Genomic DNA, 27461 nt, shown 5'->3' with positions numbered 1-27461 from the left:
TTTGTTCTGTGTGGTTTTAGCATGTTGCTAGGGGTTCTGTGTGGTTTTTAGCATGTTGTCATTTGTTCTGTGTGGTTTTTAGCATGTTGCTAGGTGTTTTTTTGTGCGTTTTTAGCATGTTGCTAGGTTTTCTGTGTGGTTTTAGCATATGTGTTCTTTGTGATTTTTAGCATGTTGTTATTTGTTCTGTGTGTTTTAGCATGTTGCTATGGGACCTGCGTGGTTTTATTGTGTTGCTAGGTGTTCTGTGTGGTTTTTAGCATGTTGCTATGTGTTCTTTGTGGTGTTTAACATGTTGCTATTTGTTCTGTGTGGTTTTTAGCATGTTGCTATGTGTTCTTTGTGGTGTTTAACATGTTGCTATTTGTTCTGTGTGGTTTTAGCATGTTGCTATGTGTTCAATGTGGTTTTAACGTGTTGCTATTTGTTCTGTGTGGTTTTTAACATGTTGCTAGGGGTTCTGTGTGGTTTTTAGTGTGTTGCTATTTGTTCTGTGTGGTTTTTAGCATGTTGCTAGGTGCTCTTTGTGGTTTTTAGTTTTTTGTTAGGTGTTCTTTGTGGTTTTTAGCATGTTGCTAGTTGTTTTTTGTAGTTTTTAATATGTTGCTAGGTGTTGTTTGTGGTTTTCAGCACAGGTGTACTTTGTGTTTTTCAGCATGTTGTTAGGTGTTCTGTGTGGTTTTTAGTGCGTTACTAAGTTGCTAGGGTGTTCTGGTTGCATAAAAGTACATCTTTTACAGTGTTTGTCCTAAAACAGCTAAAAGAAATCATTATACACATTGATATCATTATCTATCATTGGCAATTAAGGAGAATTTGTTTCAACCCAAATGAGACTCAATTTCAGAAATAAAATACTGTCATTACTGATGACCTGAATCAACATTGCCTAAAAATCCTTTCTAGGGTAGTTACAGTAAAAAAATGGATACTTAAAACATATTTCAAGGCTAAATGAAAGCAGCATGAATATCACTTTATGAAACATTGACTTGCTTGTTACTGCAAAAAATTACCCCTTTGTATCTGAAATAATTTCTTACTTTGTAATGAAGCAGCCACAGTGGTTCTACTTCCTCTCCACACTCCATTATAAAACAGTAATCTCAGGTCAAGGCAATCATACTGCTTTAACAAAGAGATCAGCTCTGTCCTTAAGGACAGTGACTGTAATCAAAGCTATGCCTCAGGAAATGACAGCGAGATCCCTATAACCATTCTAGTTAAGAGTGGAAGCGTTGAGACTTCAGGTTTCTTCATGATGACCCTGAAAAAATGATACTAAGTAAAGATGGCAATGAAACACTATTGTTCGAGTATGAGTTGTTATCAATAGTGTTATGAACACTCTTTTATAAATCAGTATGATTTGGTTTATTACAATGCAGAGGATCAAACTTTATTGGTTTTCTTTTACAAAAATGAGCTGTTATTACATTACAAAAACTGGCATAATTGAGAGCTATGCTCTTTGTTATTGCAGAGTAAAAGACTTAATTGGAAGCAAAGGACCATTAAAATTCACTAAAGCAACTCGAAATGACAATGGTCTATTATTAGGTAATTAGCAAGCCATGACATTAGTACGCAGTTAGCTGGGCTGGCCCAACAATCATATAGTTAAATTAAGATGATGTTGGCTCATAACTTCGGATGAACTGGGATTGAGGCTTTCTGATGCGTTTCCTTCAGCCAGGAGATGAGGATTTTATTCAGCTCTGCAGGCCTAAAGAGGAAATGGAGATAGCATGGACTAAATACCATGTGATATAACATGAAATGACTAGGTCTGCCAATAGATTTAAGTAATTAGTAGTGCTTGCAAAGACAAGCATCACTATTAATGTTGCTCATAAGGGACACATTTTAACAGGTTATACTGCTTGTTGAGGAGAGATCACAGTGCAAAACCTTGTCTTCCCAGTAAAATTATCTAAGCATCCTTTTATGATTTTCTAGATTCTAGATATGGCTCAGTACCCTTCATCAATCTAGATCTAGTCTATGGGATGTTTTTGCCCGTTTTGTTGTATCAGAAGCCCATTTGACATTTAATCACGTGCAGGATGTGAATATGAATATAGATATCTGCAATTCTAGTTTTACTAGTTAAAAGGCTAATTCTTGATATTTTATTGATATTTTTCTTCAGTTATCTCTAAGGTGATTATAACTAGTAAGCATGCCTGATAACTAAGAATGATATCTGAAAATATCATTCTAGTGAAAAACAAATTCCAGATAACACAAATTTGCATTTTCACTAGTTGACAGTGGTACTAGTAACAATGTAATTAGCGTTTGTACTAGTTAGTACATTACTGATATGTGAAATTGCAATAGTAAGAAATTAATTATATATATGCGTAATAGCATTTTGAACAGGACTGGTACACAGATCATTATGAAACTGTACTAGTGAAAATCGTAATTGTCAGGATCCTGTCACTTTGGTCAGTCATGTTTGTTGTGTTGTGACAGGATTCTGACACCCATGTTCTGTGTTTTTATGTTTGGAGCATGGTGTCTGGATCCTTACTCTTCAGTCTAGTTCAGTTTGGGGTCTGGGTCGGGATCCAGACACTCATGCTCCATGTCTCGTCTTTTTGGAGCGCATGGCTTCCGGTTCGGTTCTATTGCCGTACACTTCTCCTGTCAGTCTTGTGTGTTGTGTGAGTGCACGTGGCTGTGTTTAGTTCTTCATCGCCATGCGCACTGGTGTCCGTTTTGGTCTTGTATATTTGCACATGGTTTGTCTGCCATGTGCTTCCCTGACTCTGCCTCCTCGTTTCCCTCTTCACTCTCCCTGGTTTAGTCCTTGTTGTGTTCATTAGTTTCACCTGCTCCTCGTGTGCTTTTCTTCCTATATTTTGTGACCTCATCCCTCATGTCTCTGCCAGATTGTTTTGCAAGTTGTCTGTTGTTGCTCGTAGCTCCTGTCTGTTCTTGTATCTCAGTCTGTCTTCTGTTGGTTTATCTTTTAGTTTGTTTACTGGCCTAATTTGTTTCTCTCCCTCGTGACAGCATTTGTTTGTACTTTGTTTTATTTTAATAAAGCCCTTCTCGAAAATTGCCTCTGCACTTGGGTCCTCCCTCAGATTCTCTGACAGTAAGTCTGAAGACTTAAAAGGAATATTCTGGGTTCAATACAAGTTAAGCTGAAATGACAGCATTTGTGGCATAATGTTGACTACCACCAAAAATGTATTTGGACTCGTCCCTCCTTTTCTTTAAAAAAGCAAACATCTGGGTTACAATGAAGCACTTACAGTGGAAGTGAATGGGGCCAATCCTTAAATGTTAAAATACTCTGTTTCAGAAGTATAGCCACAAGATGTAAACAATATGCCCATAAAAACTACAAATTAAACAGTTTTAACAGAAGAATTAATAAGTGCTTTTATAAAATTATAAACTTCACATTTCTGCCTTCATAGCCTCAAGAAAGTGCCTCATTGTTACCTCGATTTTTGCTTCTTTTTTTTTTAAGAAAAGGAGAGGCGAGTCAAAATAATTTTTTTTTGGTAAGCAACATTATGCTACAAATACTGTTGATAGAGCTTAACTTGTATTGAACCTGAAATAATCCTTGAAGGCTAGGGTGTACTCTACACTCAGACTCTCAAAGTACAGTATACTCATGACAGTGAGCCTGTACAGACATGTTCACCGCATGTGCGCTACTATTGCATTGTAACACTCTTTTTCACAGTTAACTTCAGGCATATTCGTCGACAACACACTCAAACGTGGACTGTCCGCACGTCTAGAAAACCAATGCAAAAAAATTTGACATTTCTGAAGTGTAACTAGTAACCAAAAACTAGCTGACCCCTCTGTAAGTTCAGACACATAAAAAAGCTTCTTAAACACTTAACAGGGTGTCATTGTCTTCTAGGGTCACAGGGTCACTTCACTTGCCCTGAAATAAGGCTATTCCTCAGAATGTTAGTGTTCATGTATTGATTACTGAAGGGTGGAGGGGTTGATGAAAGTGGAGGGGTCAAGAGACATTAAAATAATTTACAGCTGCACAGGTCGAGCAATCAAACCCTCGGGTCAGTGCAGTGAGGACGTTAAATATCTGTCTGGTCAGACCTGCTCTCAGAGTAGAAGCAATAATTAACCACCACAGTAAGGATATTACCAAAACACGGCTGCTGATATCTGAAAAGAGATTCTGGCTAAAAGAAAACACTGCTAACACTTGGAGCTAAATTGAATGTGAACTAAATATAAGAAGCAGTTGGTGATCTGGTGGATGTGTCACTTTGGTCCTAGAAAATATGATGAGGTTTCTATTTTTTACTCATATCTCACAACATCTGCAAATAGTTCCAGAACATCGTTCATACTTTGAAAGGTGTGAAAGGTGCATTTTTAACCCTCAACTGCTAATGTGGGTAATTGCTAGTACATTTCTAGTGGTTTCGTTATCTACTGGAAAAATGTTGGCAACGTCTCAAATATTCAGTTACATAGCATTGCTCAAATGTGTGTTTCCTCTACAGAATTCCCTTATGACCAAACATAATTTACCACAAAAATCTAAATAAAAAAATCATTTATATTTTGACAATGACAATTACAGTACACACATTACTGTAATACAGTTATTTCTGTTTTATTTGCCATCTTCTATACGCAAAATATGTTTTTATTTTTGGGGGAAATATAACTCAAGAAATGTTCTTGACGGGTTTCGTGAGATTCACTCTTATCCTGTTTTATCAGAGTTCCTCAAAAAGGAAAAAATATCTTGAGTTTTTGAGAAAAAGGGCTGTTGTGAATTTTGGGTTTGTATTTAATGGAAGTCAGTATTTGTGGAATGTTTTTCTCTGTAGGGTGAAATGAATGTAACATTGGGTGCTTTAACCTCAAAGCTGACCTCTCTGTGTCATTTTCCTGTTATTTATGTGATTGGCTGTTTGACCACAGTGGTGGTATCAATGAGCATCTAATCTAAAATAACCTGACATGGTTTTGACCTATTTTATTCTATCAAATATTATGTCCCTTATATAACAACTGTGAGCTAAAATGCTAAAAGGTCAGTGAGTCCGTCAATTAGTTTTGCTGATACCTTTCTGACATTTAAGCTGCACCACAAGCAGCAGTAATTTTAGAAACATCCAGACTTGTCGCTATATGGATGTTTGATTATGTTTAACCTTGTGCAACCCCGCGTCCACATGTGTGGACGTTGTATTTTGGCTTCGCTATACAGAAGGCATTAAGTAAATTAATTTAAACCTACTGAATACTGTTCACAAGACTCTAGTCTGTCGTTTAAAGATTCTGCCGCACCGAGTCGCGTGACACAACATGACGTCGATTTCCATGAAGCGCTTCTATGAGCGCAGAGCCAACAAAAGAGCCTCAGGTAAAAAACCTATATGTTTTTTTCAATGAAACCTGTTTGGGTGTAAAGAGTAGCGTCTCTAGTTTCGTTTGATATGCCGCTTTAAAAAAAGAATAAATTTTTCGCACGTCAGCGCGCTGATAAACATGATGTCCACATATGTGGATTGGGACATTATTCCCACAAAAGCTAAAAACATGTTAGTTTAATAACTTTCAACATTAACACATACAGTATGCGTTTGAATATAAAAGTTTTTATTTTATTTTGTTATCACTGTACAATAAGGTTAAATTCATTAACATTAGTGAATGCGTTCCTATATTCACTGTGCATTATCACATTCAGAATCAATATGTTCATCCAAAAGCTGAAACATTTTGCTTTCAGAGGCTTTATATGGAGTTAGATAAAAATAAGGTGAATTTTGAACTGTTCTGAGACCAGTGCAGACAGACAGCACACTGGAGGTTAAGTCATTCACTAAATAGGGAGTATACGTGCATTCACTCCTACAATCCGACCAAAAGTTCAGTTTCAGTAAAGTCAGAATTTATAATGTATAATTATTATTATTTTAACATGGCTGGCAATGATTGGAGGATGCTGGCCATTACTTTGAATCAGAATGAATTATGATACTTTCTGATGTAATGTCTGTAGCATCTCAAAAACATAAATAACCAACACTTCTGGAAACATTAAAAAGTGTGATAAAAAAATACTTAGTCCCATGGACATACATTTTTAGGAAAACTATTTGCTCTAGAATTATTATTATTATTATTATTATTATTTTTTTTTTTTTTTTGTGCATGTTTATTAGGTGTTACTAGTTACAAATCAAAAAGGCAAATGGAAAATGCACTCAGCAGTCACACTCGGGTCTCAGGAGGTTAATATCTGTAATGCAAGTTCATTAGCCTAATAGTCAACTTTACCTCTCCATCTGAGTCCAGTGTCCACACTCCTCAATGTGGCCTCTCGTGAGGTTGGGAACCTTCAGAACACAAACATACAAGATATCAGTTGAGCTTACCTGTACACGTCCAGCGGTACTTTATGATATTTCACATGCAGTCTCATTTTCACATCATGTCAGAATGAACATAATTACGAATTTTCCAACTAGTCAAAACAATTCACGTCTTTATCAAACTAGTACATTTTAATTTTGTGAAAGCTTTGATTTCTGACACTCGATTGTTGTGTAGTAATTTAAGACTTACATAACAGCAGCAGCATCAACAGTTGAAAACTGTTACATTTTAATTTATGTATTTGGCAGATGCTTTCAACCAAAGTGACTTAATTACATTAAAGAAATACATTTCTTATCAGTGTATGTGTTTCCTGGGAAACCATGACCTTGGCATTGCAAGCGTCAAGCTAAACCAGTTGAGCTAACCGTATGTATTTCTGTCATTTTATTATAGCCAATGTTACCTGGCGTGCTTCCTTTTTTCTCCAAGATTTCACAAAAGATCATTTGTGCATTTGAGAATGTGAACAGTTAAAAGTAGACTCTCCAAGTAATTTCGAACTGACATAAACACAGTAGTAAAATAAATGTTATAACTAAGAGAATAACAATGAAGCTAGCTCACCAGATTCTCCATGCCAGTAGCAAAGACGGGCAGAAGTACAGGGTCCTTTTCTGCCGTCACCATTAAAGCTGGCATCATAATCTGTGATGGCAGAATCGTTGTCATTTATAACATTCTGTATAAACTCATTCACCAACAGTGTTATCAAATCTAATTTGACTACCTTAAAGGAATATTCCGGGTTCAATACAAGTTAAGCTCAAATCAACAGCATTTGTGGCATAATATTGATAACCACAAAAATTAATTTTGACTCGTCCCTCCTTTACTTAAAAAAAAAAACAAAAAAAAAAAAAGTAAAAATCAAGATTTCAGTGAGACGCTTACAATGGGAGTGAATGGGGCCAATTGTTTGAGGGTTTAATGTCAGAAAAGTGATGCTTATAATTTTAAAAAAGCACTTATATCAATTTTTTCCATTATTTAAGCAGTAAAGTTGGTTGATTTTGTAATTTGTAATTTTTACAGACATTGTAGGGTTTAATGGTTTGTTGACATTGCATCATCATGGCAAAAGAGTTGTAAAATTAGCTATAACTTTACACAGAAAATGTTATTAAGCGATTTTATCACACTAAAATCATGCTGACACACATTTTGTTCATGTCTTGTTGCTAAACTTTTGAAACATTTGATTGGCCACATTCACTACCATTGTAAGTGCCTCACTGTAACCCAGATTTAGCTTTTTTTTTTTTTAAGAAAACAAGGGACAAGTCTAAATAAATGTTTGTGGTAATCAACATTGGCACATACTGTTGATTGAGCTTAACTTGTATTGAACCCGGAATGTTCCTCTAATCGCTGCTTTTCAACACAGTTTTCTTCTCAGTTATATAAATGATGGTGTTTTATGGTCCAGTGATGTGTAATGCTGTCACTCTAATTGAGATCCTCGTTTTTTTAAGCCAGCTAAACACTGCTTTGATTACAAATAATAATAATAATAATAGTTACAAAACGTTATTTATTAAAAATGATATGCCCCCCACCCCCAACTGCTTCAGTGTAGTTTGCATGTTTTTATTAGTGTAGCTAACTACTGTACTTGTTCAAAAGTTTTGCTTGACTGTACTGTAGTTGAACTACTTTTAATTATGAGTAGCTTAAAAAACTACAGTTTTAAAACAAAGACAAAGAGTCTGTTTCTTATCGCTATTCGGTCAATGAAATATCTCCCAAAAGCAAAGAGTGCAAAATGTATGCATGACTGCTTGTGGTCGTCTGTATAAAAATATAAGTTTATCAGTGAAAAGCTTCAGCTCAAGCCACAGAGGAGCAAAGGTTGGGGCAAAGGCGACAGGCCATCTGCTCTGCACAGACTGCATGAGTGCTCTAGATACAGTGCTTATTTGCTGGAATGAGGGGCACTGAGGTATTTTTTGACAGTGATGGTGTCAGAGATCTGGTTTACTGGCAGATCTGGAGCATGGTGAGGATACTTGCCTTGCCCCTTGGCCTGGAACACATCCAACGCCAGTTCCTCTCCCCATTACGGTACCAGTTCAGAGGCCCCCTGGGACAAAACAATACCCTCAGTGAAAACATGTAGTCAATGCCAAGTATTTGAGCAAGCCAGAAGGAAAATGGCACCAGCAATTTTCTAATTTTTTCAAAGGAAAAGAAATATGAAGCCACAGCAATGCCAACAACCACAGCCAATTGAAACAACTCTATTTAGATCAGCAGAAAAATTGGCTAGGGGAATAGCCATCAAATACAGGATTCTCACGGTCAAACCAGGAAATTTTTAAATTGTGATTTCCAGTCTTAGGGCACTTACACACTAGAGAATGCAAAAGGTCTGTTTGGAAGGTGTGGGAAGAGGCGGTTAATTTTACAGACAAGCAGCAATCCAGTGGCGATCAAGGATAGAGATGTCTTTCTACAATATATATTTTCGACAATGTTCCAGTAAACATTGAAACACTTCTCCAGGCTCTCTCTCTACAGTTACTATATTTTTAGCCTGGCAGAAAAAAATAATAAAGATCAGGGAATGAATACACCACGTTTGATTTTATCTGCCATGTTTTTTCGATTTCACAGCGCAACTAGTCCCACCTTTCCGAGATTCTTACTGGTCAACGCATGCCTATTTCAGAAGTGCTCTCAACGTTTGGTCGCATGACGGAGTGCCACTATTGCAAATCCTTGCGTTTTCCCTCTCCGTCCTTCCGACGCACCATCCACATTGAAGTCAATGCATTCGCAGCATTCTCTGACGCAGCGTAAACTCTAGTGTGTAAGCGCTCTTAAGAGTCATGGAAATTTCTATAGTGAATGTACATTTTTCTAGTTTTCCTCTGCTCTAAAAATATCTCATCAGCGAGATACTGCTCTTGTGTAGAGTAAGGGGCCGTTCAGACAGAATGCATTGTTGCGCTAAAATATCTAGAGGCAGTGCACAGAATGCAGGTTTATCGAGACTGTTGCTGTTCTGTTTAACATGACACAGCATCTAAAAACGCAGTGTTCCAACATGAGACACTGAAGAAAAAACAGCAAGACTCTGGGCAATGGTCAAAGACATTCGTCAAGTGCATGTTTACATAAAAAATGAAAAATAAAATAAAAATTATTCGAAAAACACGTTCGGTGTACATGGCCTCAACGTGATCGCATGCCACAAATGTCCGATTTTTCAGAGAAATTTTGGTCAATGATGGGTCAGATCTACTCATAAATCAGATGTGTGAGTCATTTGCAAACTGGTCTGAATTAAAATGATTTAAAAAAAAATCTGTATCTAGTAGCCTAATCACAGATGCCTGGAAAGGTCATGGAAGAGTCACGGGTGGGGAATCCTTTGAATAGGACATGTTCCTGGATGGTTCCAGGTTACCAGGTTCCAAGTTTTCAGCGTCCACACTGAAAGCGAAAATGCTGTACAATGCAGCATAATAACAGCCAATCGAAACATTTTGCATGTCCCCAGAAAAGTTTTAGATTTACATGGAAGAGACAGCTTTTATCACTAAAAGTTTGTCAATGCTTCACTTGTTTTTATCACGTGTCACATCACGTCTGGTTAGGATATAAGAGAAGTAAAAAAAGTCAAATATGTAAATGATAGTTAAAGACCCTAACCCTAAAATCTGGTTGACAGGAACATTGTTCCAGGACCAATAAGGATGTCAATCAAGGAACACGTCCTGCTTGGGTATAACCCATTTATGCATGTCAATGAAGATGGCAATAAAAAACAAATACTCCACTTTTTCAGTATACCTGAAGCCACTCTTGGTGTACTGTTGAACATAGTACTGCAGAGCAGACTCGCTCAGAATAGCACTGCGGGGCGGATCATCGGGTGAGCCCACAAACAATCCACCTGATAAAAAATGGAGCATGCAAAAAAACGAAACAAACATCACCAAGGTAAGGCCAATGCCAAATAAAATAAAAATGCATCGAATTTTTCAACGGGGATTATTTGAATTGCCTAAACTAATAATGCTGCCAATAGAGCTGCTCAGCCATGATGTCAATTTGTAGGCAATCCCGGAAGTCTAATTCGCCATGGGTTCTCCCTGGATTTTCTTATGGGTTTTTATAATGGGGTTTTTGAACTTAAGTGTAAAATAAGGTCTGTGGTAAATGTCACTTGACGATATGTGGATGTTTTGTTCTACAACACAAATTACACATACCTCAAACGTGAATTTTGAAGCCGGCATGTGTTTTTTTTTTTTTTAAAGTATGTAATTCAATGCGGCTTCAATATACACGTTTGAGGTGTCATTTATGTTGTAGAACAAAAGGTCCACATATCGTCAAGTAATATTTACTACAGACCTTATTTTACTCTTAAGTTAAAAACCCCATTATAAAAACCCATAGGAAAATCCAGATGGAACCTATGGCGAATTCTCTTCCGTGTTTTTGGACTACAACCTGAACAGCTCTATTGTTAAAAAAAAAAAAAGAGAAAGAAATTCAAAATTGTATATTAATTGTTATTCATAGTGCTCTCTTACCTCTCTGGCAGACCCCAGCACTACTAAACTTAGGATGTGTATCCTGTGATAAAAGGAGATAATTAAAGAACAAACATTCTTCAAAGGCTTTCTAATTAAAAAACTTGACTAAAAGGAATATGCGTGAACAGATGCTTTATTAAAACGCAGAAGTTGGGGTCTCTGAACAGTTACCGTAATGGCGAGAGGAAGGGCTATTACCACATGGTCTTCAGTGGCTTTTTGCTTTTATAAAACAGTGGCAAATATATTTATAAAACATATATAGTTAAATGTATTAATAATCAGAATAAATAATGCTTACACCAAGCAATATAGTTAATTAGCCTAACTGTAGGTTATGTTGTGGTCATATGTGTGCATTTTTTGGCATTTTACAACAACTTACAATGCTGATCATCCAATCAGATATTAGCGTCGTAACTATGCGTTTTATAAAAATAGGTGCTTCTCAGATCTATAAGGTCATGCTAAAAAACAACAGTTGACTAATCCAGTGATAATACTAATACTTTTTTTCTTATGTTTCTGATTTGACATTATATATCTCAGGGTGTAAATAAGGTAGCTCCGAAAAATGGCTTTTGTTTTATTCTCAATCATGTCACCTGTAACTGAGTAAACATTTGTGTTGATACAACAAAGCAATCAAAAGTTAATTACAAATATAATTTATTTCAATGTCCAAAAATGGTCCAAAAGCCTCTCCAAACAAATAAAACATAATAATTGTACAACTAATTACACATGCAAACACAACATTGACTAAAGGCTTGCATAGCATGCAGACATGGTTTTTGTAATGGGATTTCACAGAATGAGTTTCATTCTGTGCCATCTGAGTCATTACTGAGTCTGTGTCACGTACTTGGCGCCATCTCTGGTGGCTATATGTAATTAGAGTGACTGATCACATGACTCTCTGCCCAAATAGGGGGCCTATCACCACTGGCTGGAGCAATCTGAACCCAATCCAGTTGTTTAAATGTTCCACGACGCTATAGCATTTCCGATGACGTCATCGGATTCATGAAAGCTAACGTGTTTTTAGCCAGATAGCACATTATGTGCTGTGTGCTCATTGTGCTTCGTGTGGGTTATCTAATGATCTATGCATCCGATTATGTTGTGTGTGTGGGCTTGTTTTAAAGATAATCGCCTCCTCCAAGTAATGGTATGTGATATTTTATGTTCCGTTTATTTTTTGTAAAGTTACAAGTGAAAACGTGCCATATGAGCAACACCTGTTCAGGTGAAACATGTATGTCAAAGACATATACTTAGCTATTACTCGCTATATTTTTGTCTGTGAGTAAAACAAATAGGTCGTATTCTACTCTTTAAGAGCTTTCCGACAACATATGACACATGGTTATTTGATGAGTTTGATGTTTTTATCAATTACAATAATATGTACAGTGCAACATTTTTAATAAATGATCAAAACGGATCACTCCTGATTTATCTGCAAATGTTTAAGCACTTGTTCAGTTTTGGTCATAATGCCTACATGCATTGTAAAGTAGAACTAATAACCTTTAAACGATACCTGTTTTGTGCTTAATAATACATTTTTAGCTTTTTTATATATTTAGTTTCATTGTGACAACTCTCAGAATAAATTTAAGGTGTTATGATAGACACAGGTTAGTAGGTTTGGTCTTTGTTCAGACTCGCTCTTGCTACAGCTAAAATATGCATGACAGAAATGCAGTGTTGAGCATGTAGGACATGTGATTAGACACACGGAGGAGGAGGGTTTCAGAGAAAAACTCTTGTGAATGCAGTGAAACCTGCTTACCTACAAAAAATTTATACAATTTAAATGTTACACAAAGAGAGAGTCCACAAGTTGATTGGCTTAACAGATTACATGTAAAAGGACCCATTAGTTTGGGCAATGTAGAGTTTCATGACTGAATTTAGGATAATTTATTCTATGTAGTGTTAAGACATTTCTAATACTTGATGCTGTCATTCAAAATAAAAACTGAGGTATTTACACCTTTTTCCTTCAAATAAAACCTTCAAATTACTGAAGGCAAAACAAAGTGACCCTAAAATGATAAATGGCATTGGTACGTGTGAAAAGACACTCAAATTAGTTTCTCCGACGATGTGCATCCCCCCTCCTCCATGGTGATTTCCCTTTGTTTATTCTCAGCTCTAGGGGTTTACGTGTCTAGAGATGCCCGCCTGCCCTGACTTGACAACCCCAGCTGCCCACGCAGTCATAAGGATGCATCGTGTGGCTACCTGGGCTTGAGTAATGGCCAGTGTGCCGTTTGTGATTCATGACTCCAGGATCACAATCCCAGATGCCAGACCTTTAAGTGGCCCTCATTATGATGCCGGGTCATTCAGCACCAAACGCACGACTCGACTCTTTGATCTCCATCAGTGTAGTGTTTTGATGCAATTATAAACATTAATTTGTGATAAAAGGGAAGTCTGTTTCTGCAAACTAATGTAGCCTATGATAGTAGCATGGTAGACTTCTTTGGTCAACCAGCTTTAGAAGAAAAACCATGGTGGTTGAACAGCATGGACTGGTTTGTGCCAGTTAGAAAAACAGAAATGTATCCTGATCTAAGCTGGTCTTCTCAGGAGGGATTGTTTACAAAGCACCTTAAAATGAAGATCTAATAATATACGTATCTGTAACTACTATTACCAATCTAATGCATGTCAGATTTGTGTCTAATTCAGATAAATGAATCAATGTGGATGTAAGATGTAACTTACAGTCTCGTGACTTGCATAAAACATCAGTTTAAAGGTTCGCTCAAGGTTTTTCTCCATTTCTGCCTCTGCAACACCCTTACAAACAGATCAGACAGAAACATTGGTATCAGTATTAGTTTTGTTACAGTTTAAAATGATATCACCATATGATATGTTCACTCACAGGCTTCTGGAAATAGATCTGGTAGTCAAAGATTGGCATGGCCTTGAGTTTCTCCATTGGGTTGGTTTTTGGATCCACAGGAAAAAGGGGCGTGTTGAGAGATGCCACAGCCCTGCATGTCAAAACAAACGAGTGGGAAAAAACACCATTGTTTTTCTGCACAAAATAGATATACATGAGTCTCTTTTAAAACTGGTTTGTTTGTAATTGCGTGAGGACATTTTGTACCTCACTCTCTCAGGATGGTACTGAGCCATGTTCCACACAAGAGAACCACCCCAGTCATGACCCACCAGAGTGACCTGTGGAATGCCCTGAGGAAAAGAAAAACATAATAATAATAAATTAATTTATACAGTACTGAATATCAAACCACAACTGGGTCATATATCATTCTAAAATCAAATTACAAAAAATTGAATCATATTTTGCATCAAGAAAATCACGACTATTTTTGATGTTTTGCATTGTGAAAATTTGCATAAATTCTCATTCTCATTAATGTAACACATTAATTCTCAATACAGTAATTAAAGTATCACAATGTATATTTACAATTGCACTTTAAAAGTGTGTTTCAAAATGTAAATAATATAGACCTATCATGTATTTTATTTTTGTATTTTTTGAAATACATTAATAAGAATTTAGGGGAACATTTTCTTGGTTTTAATGAAACTAATGTCACAATGGAAAAAAACCTTATCGCAAAAGATCTTAAATTTTCCTAATAATACGCTTGGAATCATAGAATCATGTTACTATTCCTACATTTTTGCTAAATGATTTTTACAGTGTTTTAAGTGGCTACATATTAGGGTTGCAAAATTTTGGCTTTGGTACAATACCAGCCCTGGTACCTCGGTATCAATACTAAATCGATACTTTGGCAACAAATAAATAGATGAAATCACACAGAAAAGGACTTATGCATAAAGTCTTGTAGTTGCAAATTCTAAATTTTCCATTTAGGTTTGTACGTATTCATTTTTCTCTCAAATGAATACATAAAGCTTTAATCAAATAAAATATAATAATTAATTTAAAAAAAAAAAGAATTTTTTGGGGGTCAAATAAAATGCTGCACAACATAGCTTCTTGGTATAAATGAAAACATTAATGAAAAAAATCTGATTTCCTCATACACAATACTGTTACAACTGAATCACAGTGTGCTGATATTCAGTATACTTGTTTTTTGTGATATTGCTTATACGTAATCATAATTGTAATAATAATTATAAATAATAATAATAATAATTATAAAACCATTTATTATTAAATTATTGTTATAAGCAGGTTTATTGCTATTACTTTGAATATTATATTTTTTTATACAATAGTAATATTTTTCTGTCGTAATGTCTTCAATTTCACACATCCGATTAAACAGAGCTTTTATTTTGGTGGGACTTTTATTTTGACAGACCTTTGAGTTTCTCATGTTTGGTAGTTTTTCATAAGGTCCGCTTTATAAATCACGTGCAATCTGTTTGTGTGTGTGTGTGTGAAGTATGACAGAGCACAGCAGCACCTCTCGTTCATTCTGAAGCATGCAGTGCATGCAGACTGCATATTATTTAATTAAATGACATCTGCTGTTTAATGATCACACTTGGTCATATCAAGATTAGAATTTGATTAATTGTTAAACTGTCATTGGTTTCTTCTAAAAAATGTCACTCCCGTAAAAATTTGCTAATAGAACCACACTGTAGTATGGTACCAAAATTAGCAACAAGATGATTTTGTACCGTTTTAAGTTTTTTGGTATCACGATATTTCGTTAGTACCGGTATACACCGCAAAACCCTACTACATATCGCGTCAGTTTCCTGGTGAAATGAACACTAGAGGCGCTACAACAACGACATTTATTCACATTCACACAAATCATGGGTAAAACGGCAGATTATCAGTTCACTACTTTTCATCCTGTTCCTCACACAATGATATCGTATGACCCCTAAACACTTTTACTATAGTGCATTACTTGTAAAATGTTAATGTTTGAATTACTTAATCAACTACATTGCATGTTTGAGTGTGATTAAATTGTGCAGTAGCTCAACTGATAAGAGTGTTGCACTTGCGATGCAAAGAACCAGGTTATGAGTCCTGAAGTGTTTGTGAGTCGAAACGTGAGATGAATGTGTCATAGAAGCACTACAAAATGATGTGGTTGCGTCAGCATTTGCATCTTTGTCAATTTGCTTTTTCTGACACTATCGGTTAGGTTTAGGTTTAAGGTTTAGGTTAGGGAGGAAAGTTTTGTTGATTTAAAACATGATAGAGCATTAACCTTAAAAAACTCATCTGTTTGGGTGAACATTTAACTTGCATGCCGCGATACGTGTCACAAAATATCATTTCGCAAAAATGTCCCTATACAATCACAAAATTTTAATGAGATCAGGCTCTTCATTTTCTTTACACAAAAACAAATATTTCTGATTTTTTCTTTTGATTTTGCATATAAGCCAATATAAACCAGACATTATTTTTTTCATAAGATTTACCAACTAGATCTAAAACAACCAGATTGTGTAAACTCTGGATAGAGGCCTACATTATGTTGAAACTGTTTACCAAAGTCAGTTTCCATTTGTGCTCTCTTAAAACAGTGATCACTTCCTCTGCCACAATGATTTGCATTTCTCTCTACTTCTTAACATAAGAAATGTAGATATAAATGTAAATTCATATCAGTATGCAATGAATTAATGTAGTTGTGTAATTAATGTCAGCTGTGCATTCATTTTTACTTATAAAATTAAAAATATTAATGATCCATCAACATTTATTCCTTACTTATGCACTTTCCAAATTTTTGGAAAAGACAAAGTAGCATTAGTGTATCTATATTTCAATGGCATTTAAAATTTTGGCAAAAAAAAAAAAAAAAGGAGACTGATATATCGGTGTGACACTCTCAGGATAATTCAGGGGAACTGAAGAAGCGGGAACCAGCTTACACACTTTCAGGTTATTTATTTCTGCCCGCTTTTCAGCAGCTCAAACACAAACGAAAAGAAGCACTCTCTGTCACCGCAGTTCGTGCCGTTGTAGGACTGCATTGACAGCTCTCACTGTAACACAAAACAACTGTTAGAGATAATTCCACCCAGGTGTCAATCCTTACCACTCTTCCTCCCGGCCTCGCACTCCACAGATGTGCACGGCCACGCCCATATCACCACAATCGGCTAAACAAGTTAATTGATATTTGGCTATTTTGAGTCTATTTTTTATTTTATTTTTTTTTTACAGAATTTTAAGTAAATATTGCGTTAAATAAATGTTCATTCAAATTCAGCAATTTCGTGTACATTTTATTAGCCATCATAATTAAATCACTCCCTAGATATCGGTATCGGCATAAAAAAAAACAAAAAAAAAACAATTAAACGTCAAGCATTATTAAACCCCCTGAAACTAACTATGCACTTCAATACCTGAACTAACCACATCCATGTTTAAGAATTTTCATATATTTTCAGAAATCATAAACCATCATATTTGAAAAGTCCTTGACTGTCACACAGAGACTAATGGGACCAAAAAAACGCGTTGTTCCATGAATTTCATGAAACCTACAGAGGACAATGTGTCATTGTATGTCATTTACAAGGAACGTGTTGAAAGAGACATATATCATATGTTCTGAGTTAAATGATGTTTGTCAAGTCTAGTTAAGAGCAGACCAACAACTTTGGTTCTTTGGAAACAGAAAACAATTTTTTAACTACCTCTCCTTTTAATCAGCCAAACCGATGCTAATAGTCTCAAAATCACCAAATATTGGTACATTATTTTACCTAGCTGATATATCAGTCTTGTCACTACAATAGAAAAATAGCAAACTACTAAAGCAGCTAAGCCTGACGGTTTCTCAGTTCTGCTGTCACATGTGGTTTTGTGTTTATCTGGTGTACACACACTTCACATTTATGAGTGAGAGGTTTCTCACATTTCCTCAAACAGAAGTCCAAATGTGAACTTGTCAAACCATTAAAACAATTATATTGCTATTCAAACAGAACAGACCTGTGCTGTCTTTCAATAAACACTTTCAAGTGAACCATCGAATAATTAACATATGAAAATTTGTCAAGTCATGTTTGTGATGAGGAGGAGGGTGGGACCAGCCCCACCCTCCTCCTCATCACAATGTTATAAGACAAACTACATGACTTGACTCAGGAAGAACACTGTATGTACAGTATATTAAGTTACTATAAAAAGGGGAACTGCTCTTCTGTGGCATTTAACATAAATTCTGTAAATGACATTTAAACCCAGCATACTATTTTAAGAAGTGCAAAACAGCCACTATAGATAAAGCTTCTGTTTACGATACTACCACCAGTGTTGATAACTATTTTCTAATGGATAAAACATATTGTGTCCTGAGAACCTGACCAATCTTGATGATGGTGTTATTTAAAACACTTACAAAACATGAGCTATTTCAATAGAGTAAGACTGAACTTGAGCATCCAATCAAATTGCTCCTTTTGCATTCAGAAAGTAGGGATACTAACAGGGCTTGGCATTAACATCCACCCACCTGCCAAATGAGGGTAGAAATCGGTAGTGGCGGGTAACTCCGTCACCATTATTAGCCACTTTAGCAGATGGCCGCTGCCGAAGCAAAGTTAATTGTAGGCTATTCATCTTGCGTCCAGTGTTTTATAAGCAGTAAATATGTATCTCATATCTCTATATTAACTGTGAAAGTTGTAGTTAAAGGTTTCTAAACATGTTTAGGTTCTTTTTCATAACAAATATTATTGCTGATTTTTAAGAAGACTATCTGTATTCACCTAACCACAGTAATGTGGAGCCATCCATGGTCTTACCTGTGGCAATGGCTTTATCCTTACAAAAGCCACTGTTAAAAAATGTAAGAACAATGGTAAACTTTAATAAAGGCAAGTACATTTAGAGTGGTTAAAGGGGTTCAAATCTGGACTTCCATAGACCAAAAGACAAATTATTTTTAATTTGAATTTTCCTCCTGTTCTGTCCTACTCCAGTTTGCCTTTAGATATTCTAAGAGATGACTTAAATCATTAGGCTTGTGTCCTGCTGAACTCATATCATTCTTGTTCAAACAAAATGTCCAAAACAAATGCATGCAGTTACAGTCTCCAGTTGGTTTCATCACTGTTTGTGGGACGGGGGATTTTGGCCAATGTAAATACTGAATGGCTAGTGATTTAGAAATACCACTAGCCACAGTGGTCGGTTCAGCAAAAAGTAAATGTTAAGCCCTGGACACTAATCAAATAATTTGCAGAAAATGGCAGTCACAAAAGAATGGCAAGAATATATTACATGCAGGGATGGAAATCATAAGAAATTCATTCTAGTTGTGATTTTGATTTCAATTAAGGGTTTTGGTTCATTAACGATTTTGCAACAGTGGCCGCCAACTTTTACAGTTGTCTTGGTTCCGGAAATGTAAGCTCAAGCGTAGTTCTAGAAAGAAGACTTTGGGATTCATCTATCAGGCATCTCATCCAATCACAATACAGCTCCGCTTTAAAAGCCAGACAGCTGTCTCTCATTGTTTACATACTTTTGTTTTTTTATCCCCCATCCCACCCCATCTCCACCAGTTTAGGTCCCGTCCTGGGAGGGGGTAAGCTCCGCTCCCCTGCCGTCATCGCCTCCGGCAGGATCTGATGGTTCAAACAGCATCTGAACGCTGAACCGTAGGACGGGACTTACGCCAAATGATATAAGTGTCTTTTCGTTTGTATTAATTCCAATAATCTCGAGTCTATCTGATAGAAGTGTTTTTCCCCATTCATTTTTACCATAGGTATTTCATAAAATCCTCCTTAAAAGAGTTGTAAGCCATGAACTAAACCAACCAGATGTGAATTACAACTTTGATTTGAAGCAAAAAAGTATTTTAAAATGGACAAAAAGACAAAGCTACAAGACTATGAACTTAACGTCTTTAATGAGGGAATGAACTACAATCCCATGAATCATTTCGAATTTAATTGAATAAAAAACGATGAAAAAATAAGTCGTTTGAGAGTGTACGGAGAGCTGCAGAGCTCTTTTGCCGCACTTTGTTCATCATGATTCTCTGATAGGTGGATTGTTTCTCTTCAGGATCATGGATAGTGTAGCTATTTAACACGATTTTTACAAAATTAAGTTGAATGCAGACGGATGGCTTCAGCAGAAGCATTTAACATCGATTAACAACCTCGAAGCTAACAGTAGGTCCGTCTTTAAAGGTTTATAAGTTATCGTTAAAAATCTATCCCCTTATGGAGAAAATTAATGGGGTTTTACATTCAAGTGAGTCGTTAAAACAATTCAAAGCAATAACTTATGAGTCTTTTACACAGATTCATTAAAAAGATTTTATGAACATGTCAAAGCAAAAAAAGACATACCATCTTATCCAGAAATGTCAACAGATCCTGAAAGGCCAAAAGGGAGACAAAATCATCAGTTTATGTGTAACATTACAGAACGGTGAGCCAATATTGATTATTTACGTGGGTGAGTTTTCTTACCAGCATAATCTGTTCTTGAGAGTATTCCTCAATGTCTTCACAGACAGATAAATAAAACAGAATAAAGAGTTATTCTACGCCCTGTACTGTTTAATATTGTTACAATAATTGTGAAATGGAGAGTCATTTGTGTTTGGAACAACATGAGGGCGAGAAAATGGTGACAGAATAAAAACAATGTTGGTGAACTATCGCATTAAACAAAACATGCACTGTTATTCCACACACAATTCCTTATGGTAACTGCAAATCATATCACAGAAGTGCACTCACAAGCATTGATTTTCATTTTCATTCTCAGCATGAAGCCTGAGAGATCACAAGGGAAAAAGGGAGCTAGAATTCATTTGGGCATTCTGCTTTTCATCCGATTGCATGACATTTGAGTGAGTTGTGCAGGCACACATTGCTCAAACTCTCGATAGTTTTTAGAGTCTCACACTTGTGTGTTTCCTGGAATAGAGCTCTTCACAGATTGTAAATTGAGAATAAGAAAAATGTCAGGGTTGTAATCTGATAGCAACAAAGTTCCTTAAAGTTATTCTTGGTCATCTAAACACACAGTGGATGTCAAAAGATGTAAAAAAAACAAGTTATTCTTACAGAGTAAAAATGCACCAAGATGGAAAAACATCTTTGGTTGAAATAACCTATTATAGATAACTGCTCATGTTTACATGGCAATGCAATTTCCTGTCAGAACTGCTATTTTTCCTGTATATCCTTGATCACAGGATGCCAAGAATATGTACAGTTTATTTACATTTATGCATTTGGCAGATGCTTTTATCCAAAGAAACTTACAGTGCACTTATTACCGGGACAATCCCCCTGGAGCAACCTGGAGTTAAGTTTCTTGCTCAAGGACACAATGGTGATGGCTGTGGGAACTGAACCAGCAACCTTCTGATTACGCCACCACCTTATGACATGCATATTACCTTGACTTCCTGGTAAAGGCCATGCATTTTTTATTTACTATGAGCCAATTTCAAGCATGTTGATGTTTGCATGTAAATGATTGTAGTTCAAACCGCTGTAAAACTCAGTTCAGGAATCTTACGAAACACAACAAAGGGCTTTTCATGCAATGTTTGTCCATGCTTTATGCTACTTGGTTACTTGATGTTAAAAAACGTCTTCACTTGTAATTTTTAAAGGGGTTTAGCTCTGTTTTTATGAACACCAAATTGTGGTGCAAAAATGTAACAATCATAGGGCTGGGTGTTGATACAGATTTCAAATTTTTTTTTATTCAGATTAGCAAGCTCTTGATTCGATTATAGTCTGAATACATCTTACCCAAGTTACAGGCTAAATCAACATGAATGTATACGGCCCGCAGGCCGTATATTTGACACCCCTGTCTTAGAGTCTCCACTAATAAGCTGATGAGTTGAATCAGGTGTGTTTGATTAGGGAGATATCCAAAATGTGTAGTGTTTGGGGGGCTCCAGGAACAGGGTTAAGAACCACTGCCCTAGACTTTAAGTGCACATTGCATTAACAGTGAGGGAGATTGAAGGAAGGAAATAAAAAACAAAGCGAAAACATAAGACACATTGTATGATTATAACTGACCTGGTGGTGCAGTGGAGTCACCGTAACCTTTCATGTCAAGAGCCAGAACCCTGAAACCAGCGTCAGCCAGAGCTGGAATCTACAGTCAATGAAAACAACTTATTAGAATCCCATCAATCACATACTTTATTCTTCATTTAACAAAAATGCTTTAACCCAAAGCTACTTCGATTTTTTTCCAGGGGTGACAAAAGGACACAATGGTGATGCAAGCACATGAAATACACTTTTCTGGGGTTTGAACCCACAACCTTTGGATTACCAGCTCTGATATTTAACCACTAAGGCACTGATGTGCAATGATCACAATAAAGGGTACTAAGTTGCTTGTGCAATCTATCAAATTGCATATTGTTTTTGTGGGTGTATTGCAGGCAATTCAATGAGAATAACTGCGTCAATAACCGCATGTACAAATATGTTGGACACACCTTAGATAAGAAGGTTTTTGTGTGGGGTAAATGTACCAAATGTAAACATACTACTCACTAATGGCTCTAAACACCCATTTTTTTATTTTATATAATTATAAATATAATTAAACACATTTCTTGATCACGATTAACGCATTTACCATTAATAAAGCATAAACCAGCATAAACATTTCTTGGAATGGTGGAACCTTTGCAATGTGTCTGCTTGAAGTCATTACACTGACGCACACTTCACAACAAACACACAACAGCGCTTCCGTGTCAATGATCAAATGATGTGGAAAGGAGCTCTTAACACTATTTGTTGTACAAAACAAGCCCAGATGGGACTCTGTAATACACAATTTAATTACCACAGAAGCACGTCAAGTCTTAACTATCACAAAAACGCAGAATGAGACGTTTTTGTCTGCAAGCGCTTTTCATGTGGAGTTCAAAGTGGCGCTTGACACTGGCATTGACGCCCTGAGGCGAATCATGAATGCGGCTTCACGATTGCTGTAACAAAGTGGATAGCCACAGTCTACCAGCAGATTAATATTGTGGAGGATGAGAGTTTCAGAGATTTAATGCCTATTGCAATGAATATGAAACCTTTATGTGGACTAGATATTTCAGTTTGTCAACCTCTCACTTAGACTTTGGGAAATTTTGAATGTTACATGAATTGGTGCTATTTTAGTGCATTCTCTACCTTTTTCACCATGTCAGGGTTTATTTTGCGATAACAACCAGCTGTACTGTACATTATCCCTCACACAATTTAGATGTTATCACATTAAGTACATTTTGTGACATTTTTAAAAGTGTAAACGCAACAGGTTTGTTTTTATTAAACTTACTGAAGAACAATTTTGTTGTTCCAAGTCTCTAATTTGGAGTCTCAAGTCAACTGTTTATGAGGGCAAGTTGGGTCTCAAGTTAATTTATTTTCAACTTACGATAAGTGCTTCTTCTTGAGTCAAAGTTTTAGACTTGAGTTTCCATCTTTGGATGCAGAGCATCAGATATTTATGTTTTTCATTTAAACTGTTTTTGCATCAGTTGAGAAAACAGATTTTTTGAGACAGTAGATTTTCACTTGAGTTTGCTCACCTGATACCTCCAGGAGAACCAGCTTTCAGGGAACCCATGGCAAAGGAGAACAGATGGCCCATCTCCCATGTCCACATAGTGGATCTTCACCCCAGGCTGAAAAAGATAAGAATACTCCCTATTTCTCACGACCCTTTCTTTCAAGAGCTACCTACCTCTGAACTGTGACTCCATTAAGACTGATAAGTACTGTAAATTACCTTAATATTTACATATCCATGGGTGACCTTTTCAGGATCACAAACCATTGGCTGAACATCATTGATGACCTGTTAAGCAGAGCAGTTTTCCATTTGAGCATATACGCCAACCCAATAACTTTAGACAGAGAACTTGTCATTGTCATCATTTTTGTTGGTACATAAGTTACCAAGAGGCTACTACACAGCAAACTTCTCTAAAATGGCATGGTCCTTATGCAAATTCAGTTGTTTAGAATAAGAATTCAGCACCTCTATTCCTGTAAGCTTCTTGATTTCTTTAAGAGCCTCAGTGATGTCGTCGATCTGAACAGCCGTCAATCCCAAACCTTCAGCTGCCTTGATACTTTCTTCTCCAACATCCAGCCAGATCGCCTTTAAACATAAATTATTATTTAAGATAGAATGATATTCATCTAGCTCAGTGGCTCTTAACTGGTCTCAGTTCTGTTTTGAAAAAAGAAACAATCCTAAATGCTAATAATAAAATGCAAATAACAATTAAATCGTGCATGGGTAAAATAGCAAAATAAACAGGTTTAGGTGTTTTAAAAAAGGAAGGAGAAAACAACATCCATCCCATGGTAGAATCTACCCAAATTAGGCAGAAGCCAACATGGACAGGTTATGCAACATGCTCTCATCCGCATGACCAAAACTACACAAGCTAAAAGTAATTACGACCCAGACTAGATTAAATACAGGTTCACTTGCAGCGAGCATAAACATGGTTTTTGCCACCATCAGTGAGTCTTGTGCATTAAATTACTGCCTTATTATAAATAAATATTAATAATACATTAAAATGTTTGATTTTAAATACATTTTTGTTTACTTTTGTATTATAAACATATTTGCTACTATGTTGAGTCACCACCTGTTTCAGAAATGTATTTATATAATTTCTTTTTCAATAAAGCGCAATATTTGCCTCAAGGAATTGATTTTCAGGGGCATTTTTTTACCTTTATGAGCTTGGATCGGGCCGCCGAGAAAAAAATAATTATCAAAATATTAATAACTACAGTCTTGACAAACACAAAATAACTATTGTTTTAAAGCTTAGAAGCTGTACTTTATAATGCATATAGGCATTATGACCAAAACTGAACAAGTGCTTTGAAATTTGAAGACAAATCAGAAGTGTTGGAATGCTAAACCAATCGTATTATGATTCATATTGCTGCAACCAGAGGTGGAAGTCATCCAAATATGGGCAGAGAGGATCTTTAACTCTAATTACATATGGCCACTAGGATAAATTATTTTGGTAATGCTATAACTTTTTATTGCTTTGTCGTATCAACACAAAATCTTACTCCGTTACAGGTGACATGATTGGGAACAAAAGCTATGGAGCTACCTTATTTACACCCTGAGATATATAATGTAAAATCAGAAAAATAATTCCAAAAAAAGTAAATTTTTGGCTAATTAATCATTAATTTAGGCTGAAAGTCTCATAATTTATCATAATCTATATCATTAAAAATGTTTAAAAAGTTTTCTTTAAAACGATACCAAACATTTAACCCTCATTGTTTTTTTTTTCGTAGAGTTATATGCCTTTAATTTTGGGCATGCCACTAAAACAGGAAATCTTTAAAAACACCTTTGAGAGGGGCCTGGGTAGCTCAGTGGTAAAATACGCTGGCTACCACCCCTGGAGTTCGCTAGTTCAAATCCCAGGGCGTGCTGAGTGACTCCAGCCAGGTCTCCTATGCAACCAAATTGGCCTGGTTGCTAGGGAGGGTAGAGTCACGTGGGGTAACCTCCTTGTGGTCGATATAATGTGGTTTGTTCTCAGTGGTGTGTGTGGTGAGTTGAGTGTGGTTGACAGTCTCAGATGTGGAGGCAACTGGGATTCATCCTCCACCACCCAGACTGAGACGAATCACTATGCAACCACGAGGACTTAAAAAAAAAGCACATTGGGAATTGAGCATTCCAAATTGGGAGAAAAAGGGGAAAAAAACACCTTTAAGCTTAAAGGGTTAAAGTAAAGTTTAAATGTGAGTAAATAGGTTGTTACATATAAAATTAAATTAACATTAACTGATAATTTGTATGATAATATATTTAACTAAGCCTAGAATCAGATGATACCAACAAAACAGCAGAGTTCATTGCACATTTTGAATTTTGGAGGCATTTTTGTCCATTTTTGTTGCATTTTTGCCTCGAGCCCCTATTAAATTCTGTCTCTGGTCGCTACATGAAAACCAGTTGTGAACCACTGATTTAGGATCTCTGTTGTGTACAGTTTATTTAAAGAATTAAAGGTCTGATCTGCACGTACTTCTTGAGGTTTAACATCTAGTTTCTCGAGAGCATTGTTGAAGATTTCAGGTTCAGGGATTCTGACACCAGCATGGCAAGATAGAACAACCAGGTCAAAACGGCTCTCCAGAACAGAGACAATCCTAGCGATACGGGCTCTTTGAGCAGTGTCATCCACCCAGATATTGGCCAAGACACAGGTGGCAATGCCTTAAGAGAGAGAATCAAAGACTTGTTAATGAGACTATGAAATACGTATTTGTCTTTAGAAATGCAGTCACAAGTTGCAATGAGTTGAATGATGCAAAAGCATCATACCGTGGCGACGAAGCACAGCTGCAGCATCAAGAAATGGCTTGTTGAATTCCACCTGCCTAATTTCATCGAAAAGTTTCTCAGCTGAGAACTGGGCAGGTAAAGACAAACACTGATCGGCTGCCACCTCCTGACTTTCAGCTTCAAACTCTGGAATCATCTGCAACAGGCAAACACATACTGAGTCACATGAGTAAATATTACTTTTGTAATACTGAATGCATGTTTTCAAGTCACAAAAGTGCTGTAATAGCTAAATGCACATTGACCTAATCATTACCCATATACAATATGCAGCTGAATTGGTAGAGTATGGTGCTACCAATGCTGGGTTCAACAGGTTCAATTCCCAGGGAACACAGAAAGTGATAAAATGTATACCTTGAATGCATGGCAAGTCGCTTTGGATAAAAGTGTCTGCCAAATGCATCAAATGTAAAAATGTAAATGCATGAATAAATGAATGAACAAAAATCACCTGAGTCAGAGTAATCTTGCCTTTTTCTGCACGATACAGAGCATTCTTACTGCCAGGTGTTGCAATTACATTTTCTAATAAACCCCTAGAACAAAACACATATTAAACCAGTAATTCAGTCAACATGAATTTTAACAGTTACTCTGATTAAATAAAGTGTATGTTTAAATGTAAATATATTTAATATAAATGTAAAATAAAATAAAAGTCACATACCTTGGAATATTATGGGTTTCCTCAAATTTCTGAAAAGTCTTGGAAAGGTGAGGGGTCACAACACCACCCCATAAACTAAACAAAACTGCCTTCTTCATTGGAAAACTCTTATGTTCAAGTCAGACTGTCAAAGAAGAAAGACAAAGCAGTATGCATTTGCACAATCATACTAAGTTTTAAGACAAAGTTAATTGCGTAATGCTATACATTCAAAAATGCAGCTCAGTACTAATATGTTTAAACTAATTAGTACTAAACTAATATGTTTACCTTCTCTACGCTTTGGGTCTGACGCTTTGGATCTGGAAGATCGATGAACAGCACTCACTACAGTTGTCAACTTCTATAACTAATGTTGTAATACAAGACGGAGTCTGCCCGTTTATAAACCCAGGAACAGTATCTCACTATCTGTTTATAAACCCAGGAACAGCCTCTCACTGGACGAAAGTTCGTTAAA

At 36.2% G+C, this 27461-nt stretch overlaps 1 protein-coding gene across 1 annotated transcript; it reads right to left on the bottom strand.

The window, feature by feature from the left end:
• ephx2 (epoxide hydrolase 2, cytoplasmic) lies at positions 1-27461 on the bottom strand. Its single transcript, XM_051723121.1, has 20 exons — positions 27272-27461; positions 27002-27125; positions 26786-26870; positions 26311-26467; positions 26012-26202; positions 23965-24087; positions 23713-23781; positions 23513-23608; positions 21984-22062; positions 20403-20437; positions 20280-20306; positions 14086-14171; positions 13858-13969; positions 13695-13769; positions 10950-10992; positions 10201-10303; positions 8416-8485; positions 6970-7050; positions 6304-6362; positions 1-1726 (listed from the first exon to the last, which is right to left on the bottom strand). Exons 2-20 carry the CDS (start codon positions 27097-27099, stop codon positions 1642-1644), a joined length of 1674 nt encoding a protein of 557 aa, XP_051579081.1. The 5' UTR covers positions 27100-27125; positions 27272-27461; the 3' UTR covers positions 1-1641.

This window comes from Myxocyprinus asiaticus, chromosome 17 (genome assembly GCF_019703515.2).
Source record: "Myxocyprinus asiaticus isolate MX2 ecotype Aquarium Trade chromosome 17, UBuf_Myxa_2, whole genome shotgun sequence".
Classification (NCBI taxonomy): Eukaryota; Metazoa; Chordata; class Actinopteri; order Cypriniformes; family Catostomidae; genus Myxocyprinus; species Myxocyprinus asiaticus.
The sequence above is the reverse complement of the archived record's forward strand: the minus strand, read 5'-3'. Positions and strand labels throughout refer to the sequence as shown.

What these genes read in the sequence shown, in the direction of transcription:
- ephx2 (XM_051723121.1), bottom strand. Translation starts at nt 27,099, where the DNA reads ATGAAGAAGGCAGTTTTGTTTAGTTTATGGGGTGGTGTTGTGACCCCT. An exon ending in ATGGATATGTAAATATTAAG is followed by an intron (nt 23,609 to 23,712) that starts GTAATTTACAGT and finishes TATCTTTTTCAG; the next exon opens with CCTGGGGTGAAGATCCACTA. An exon ending in CTCAAGAACAGATTATGCTG is followed by an intron (nt 20,307 to 20,402) that starts GTAAGAAAACTC and finishes TTGGCCTTTCAG; the next exon opens with GATCTGTTGACATTTCTGGA.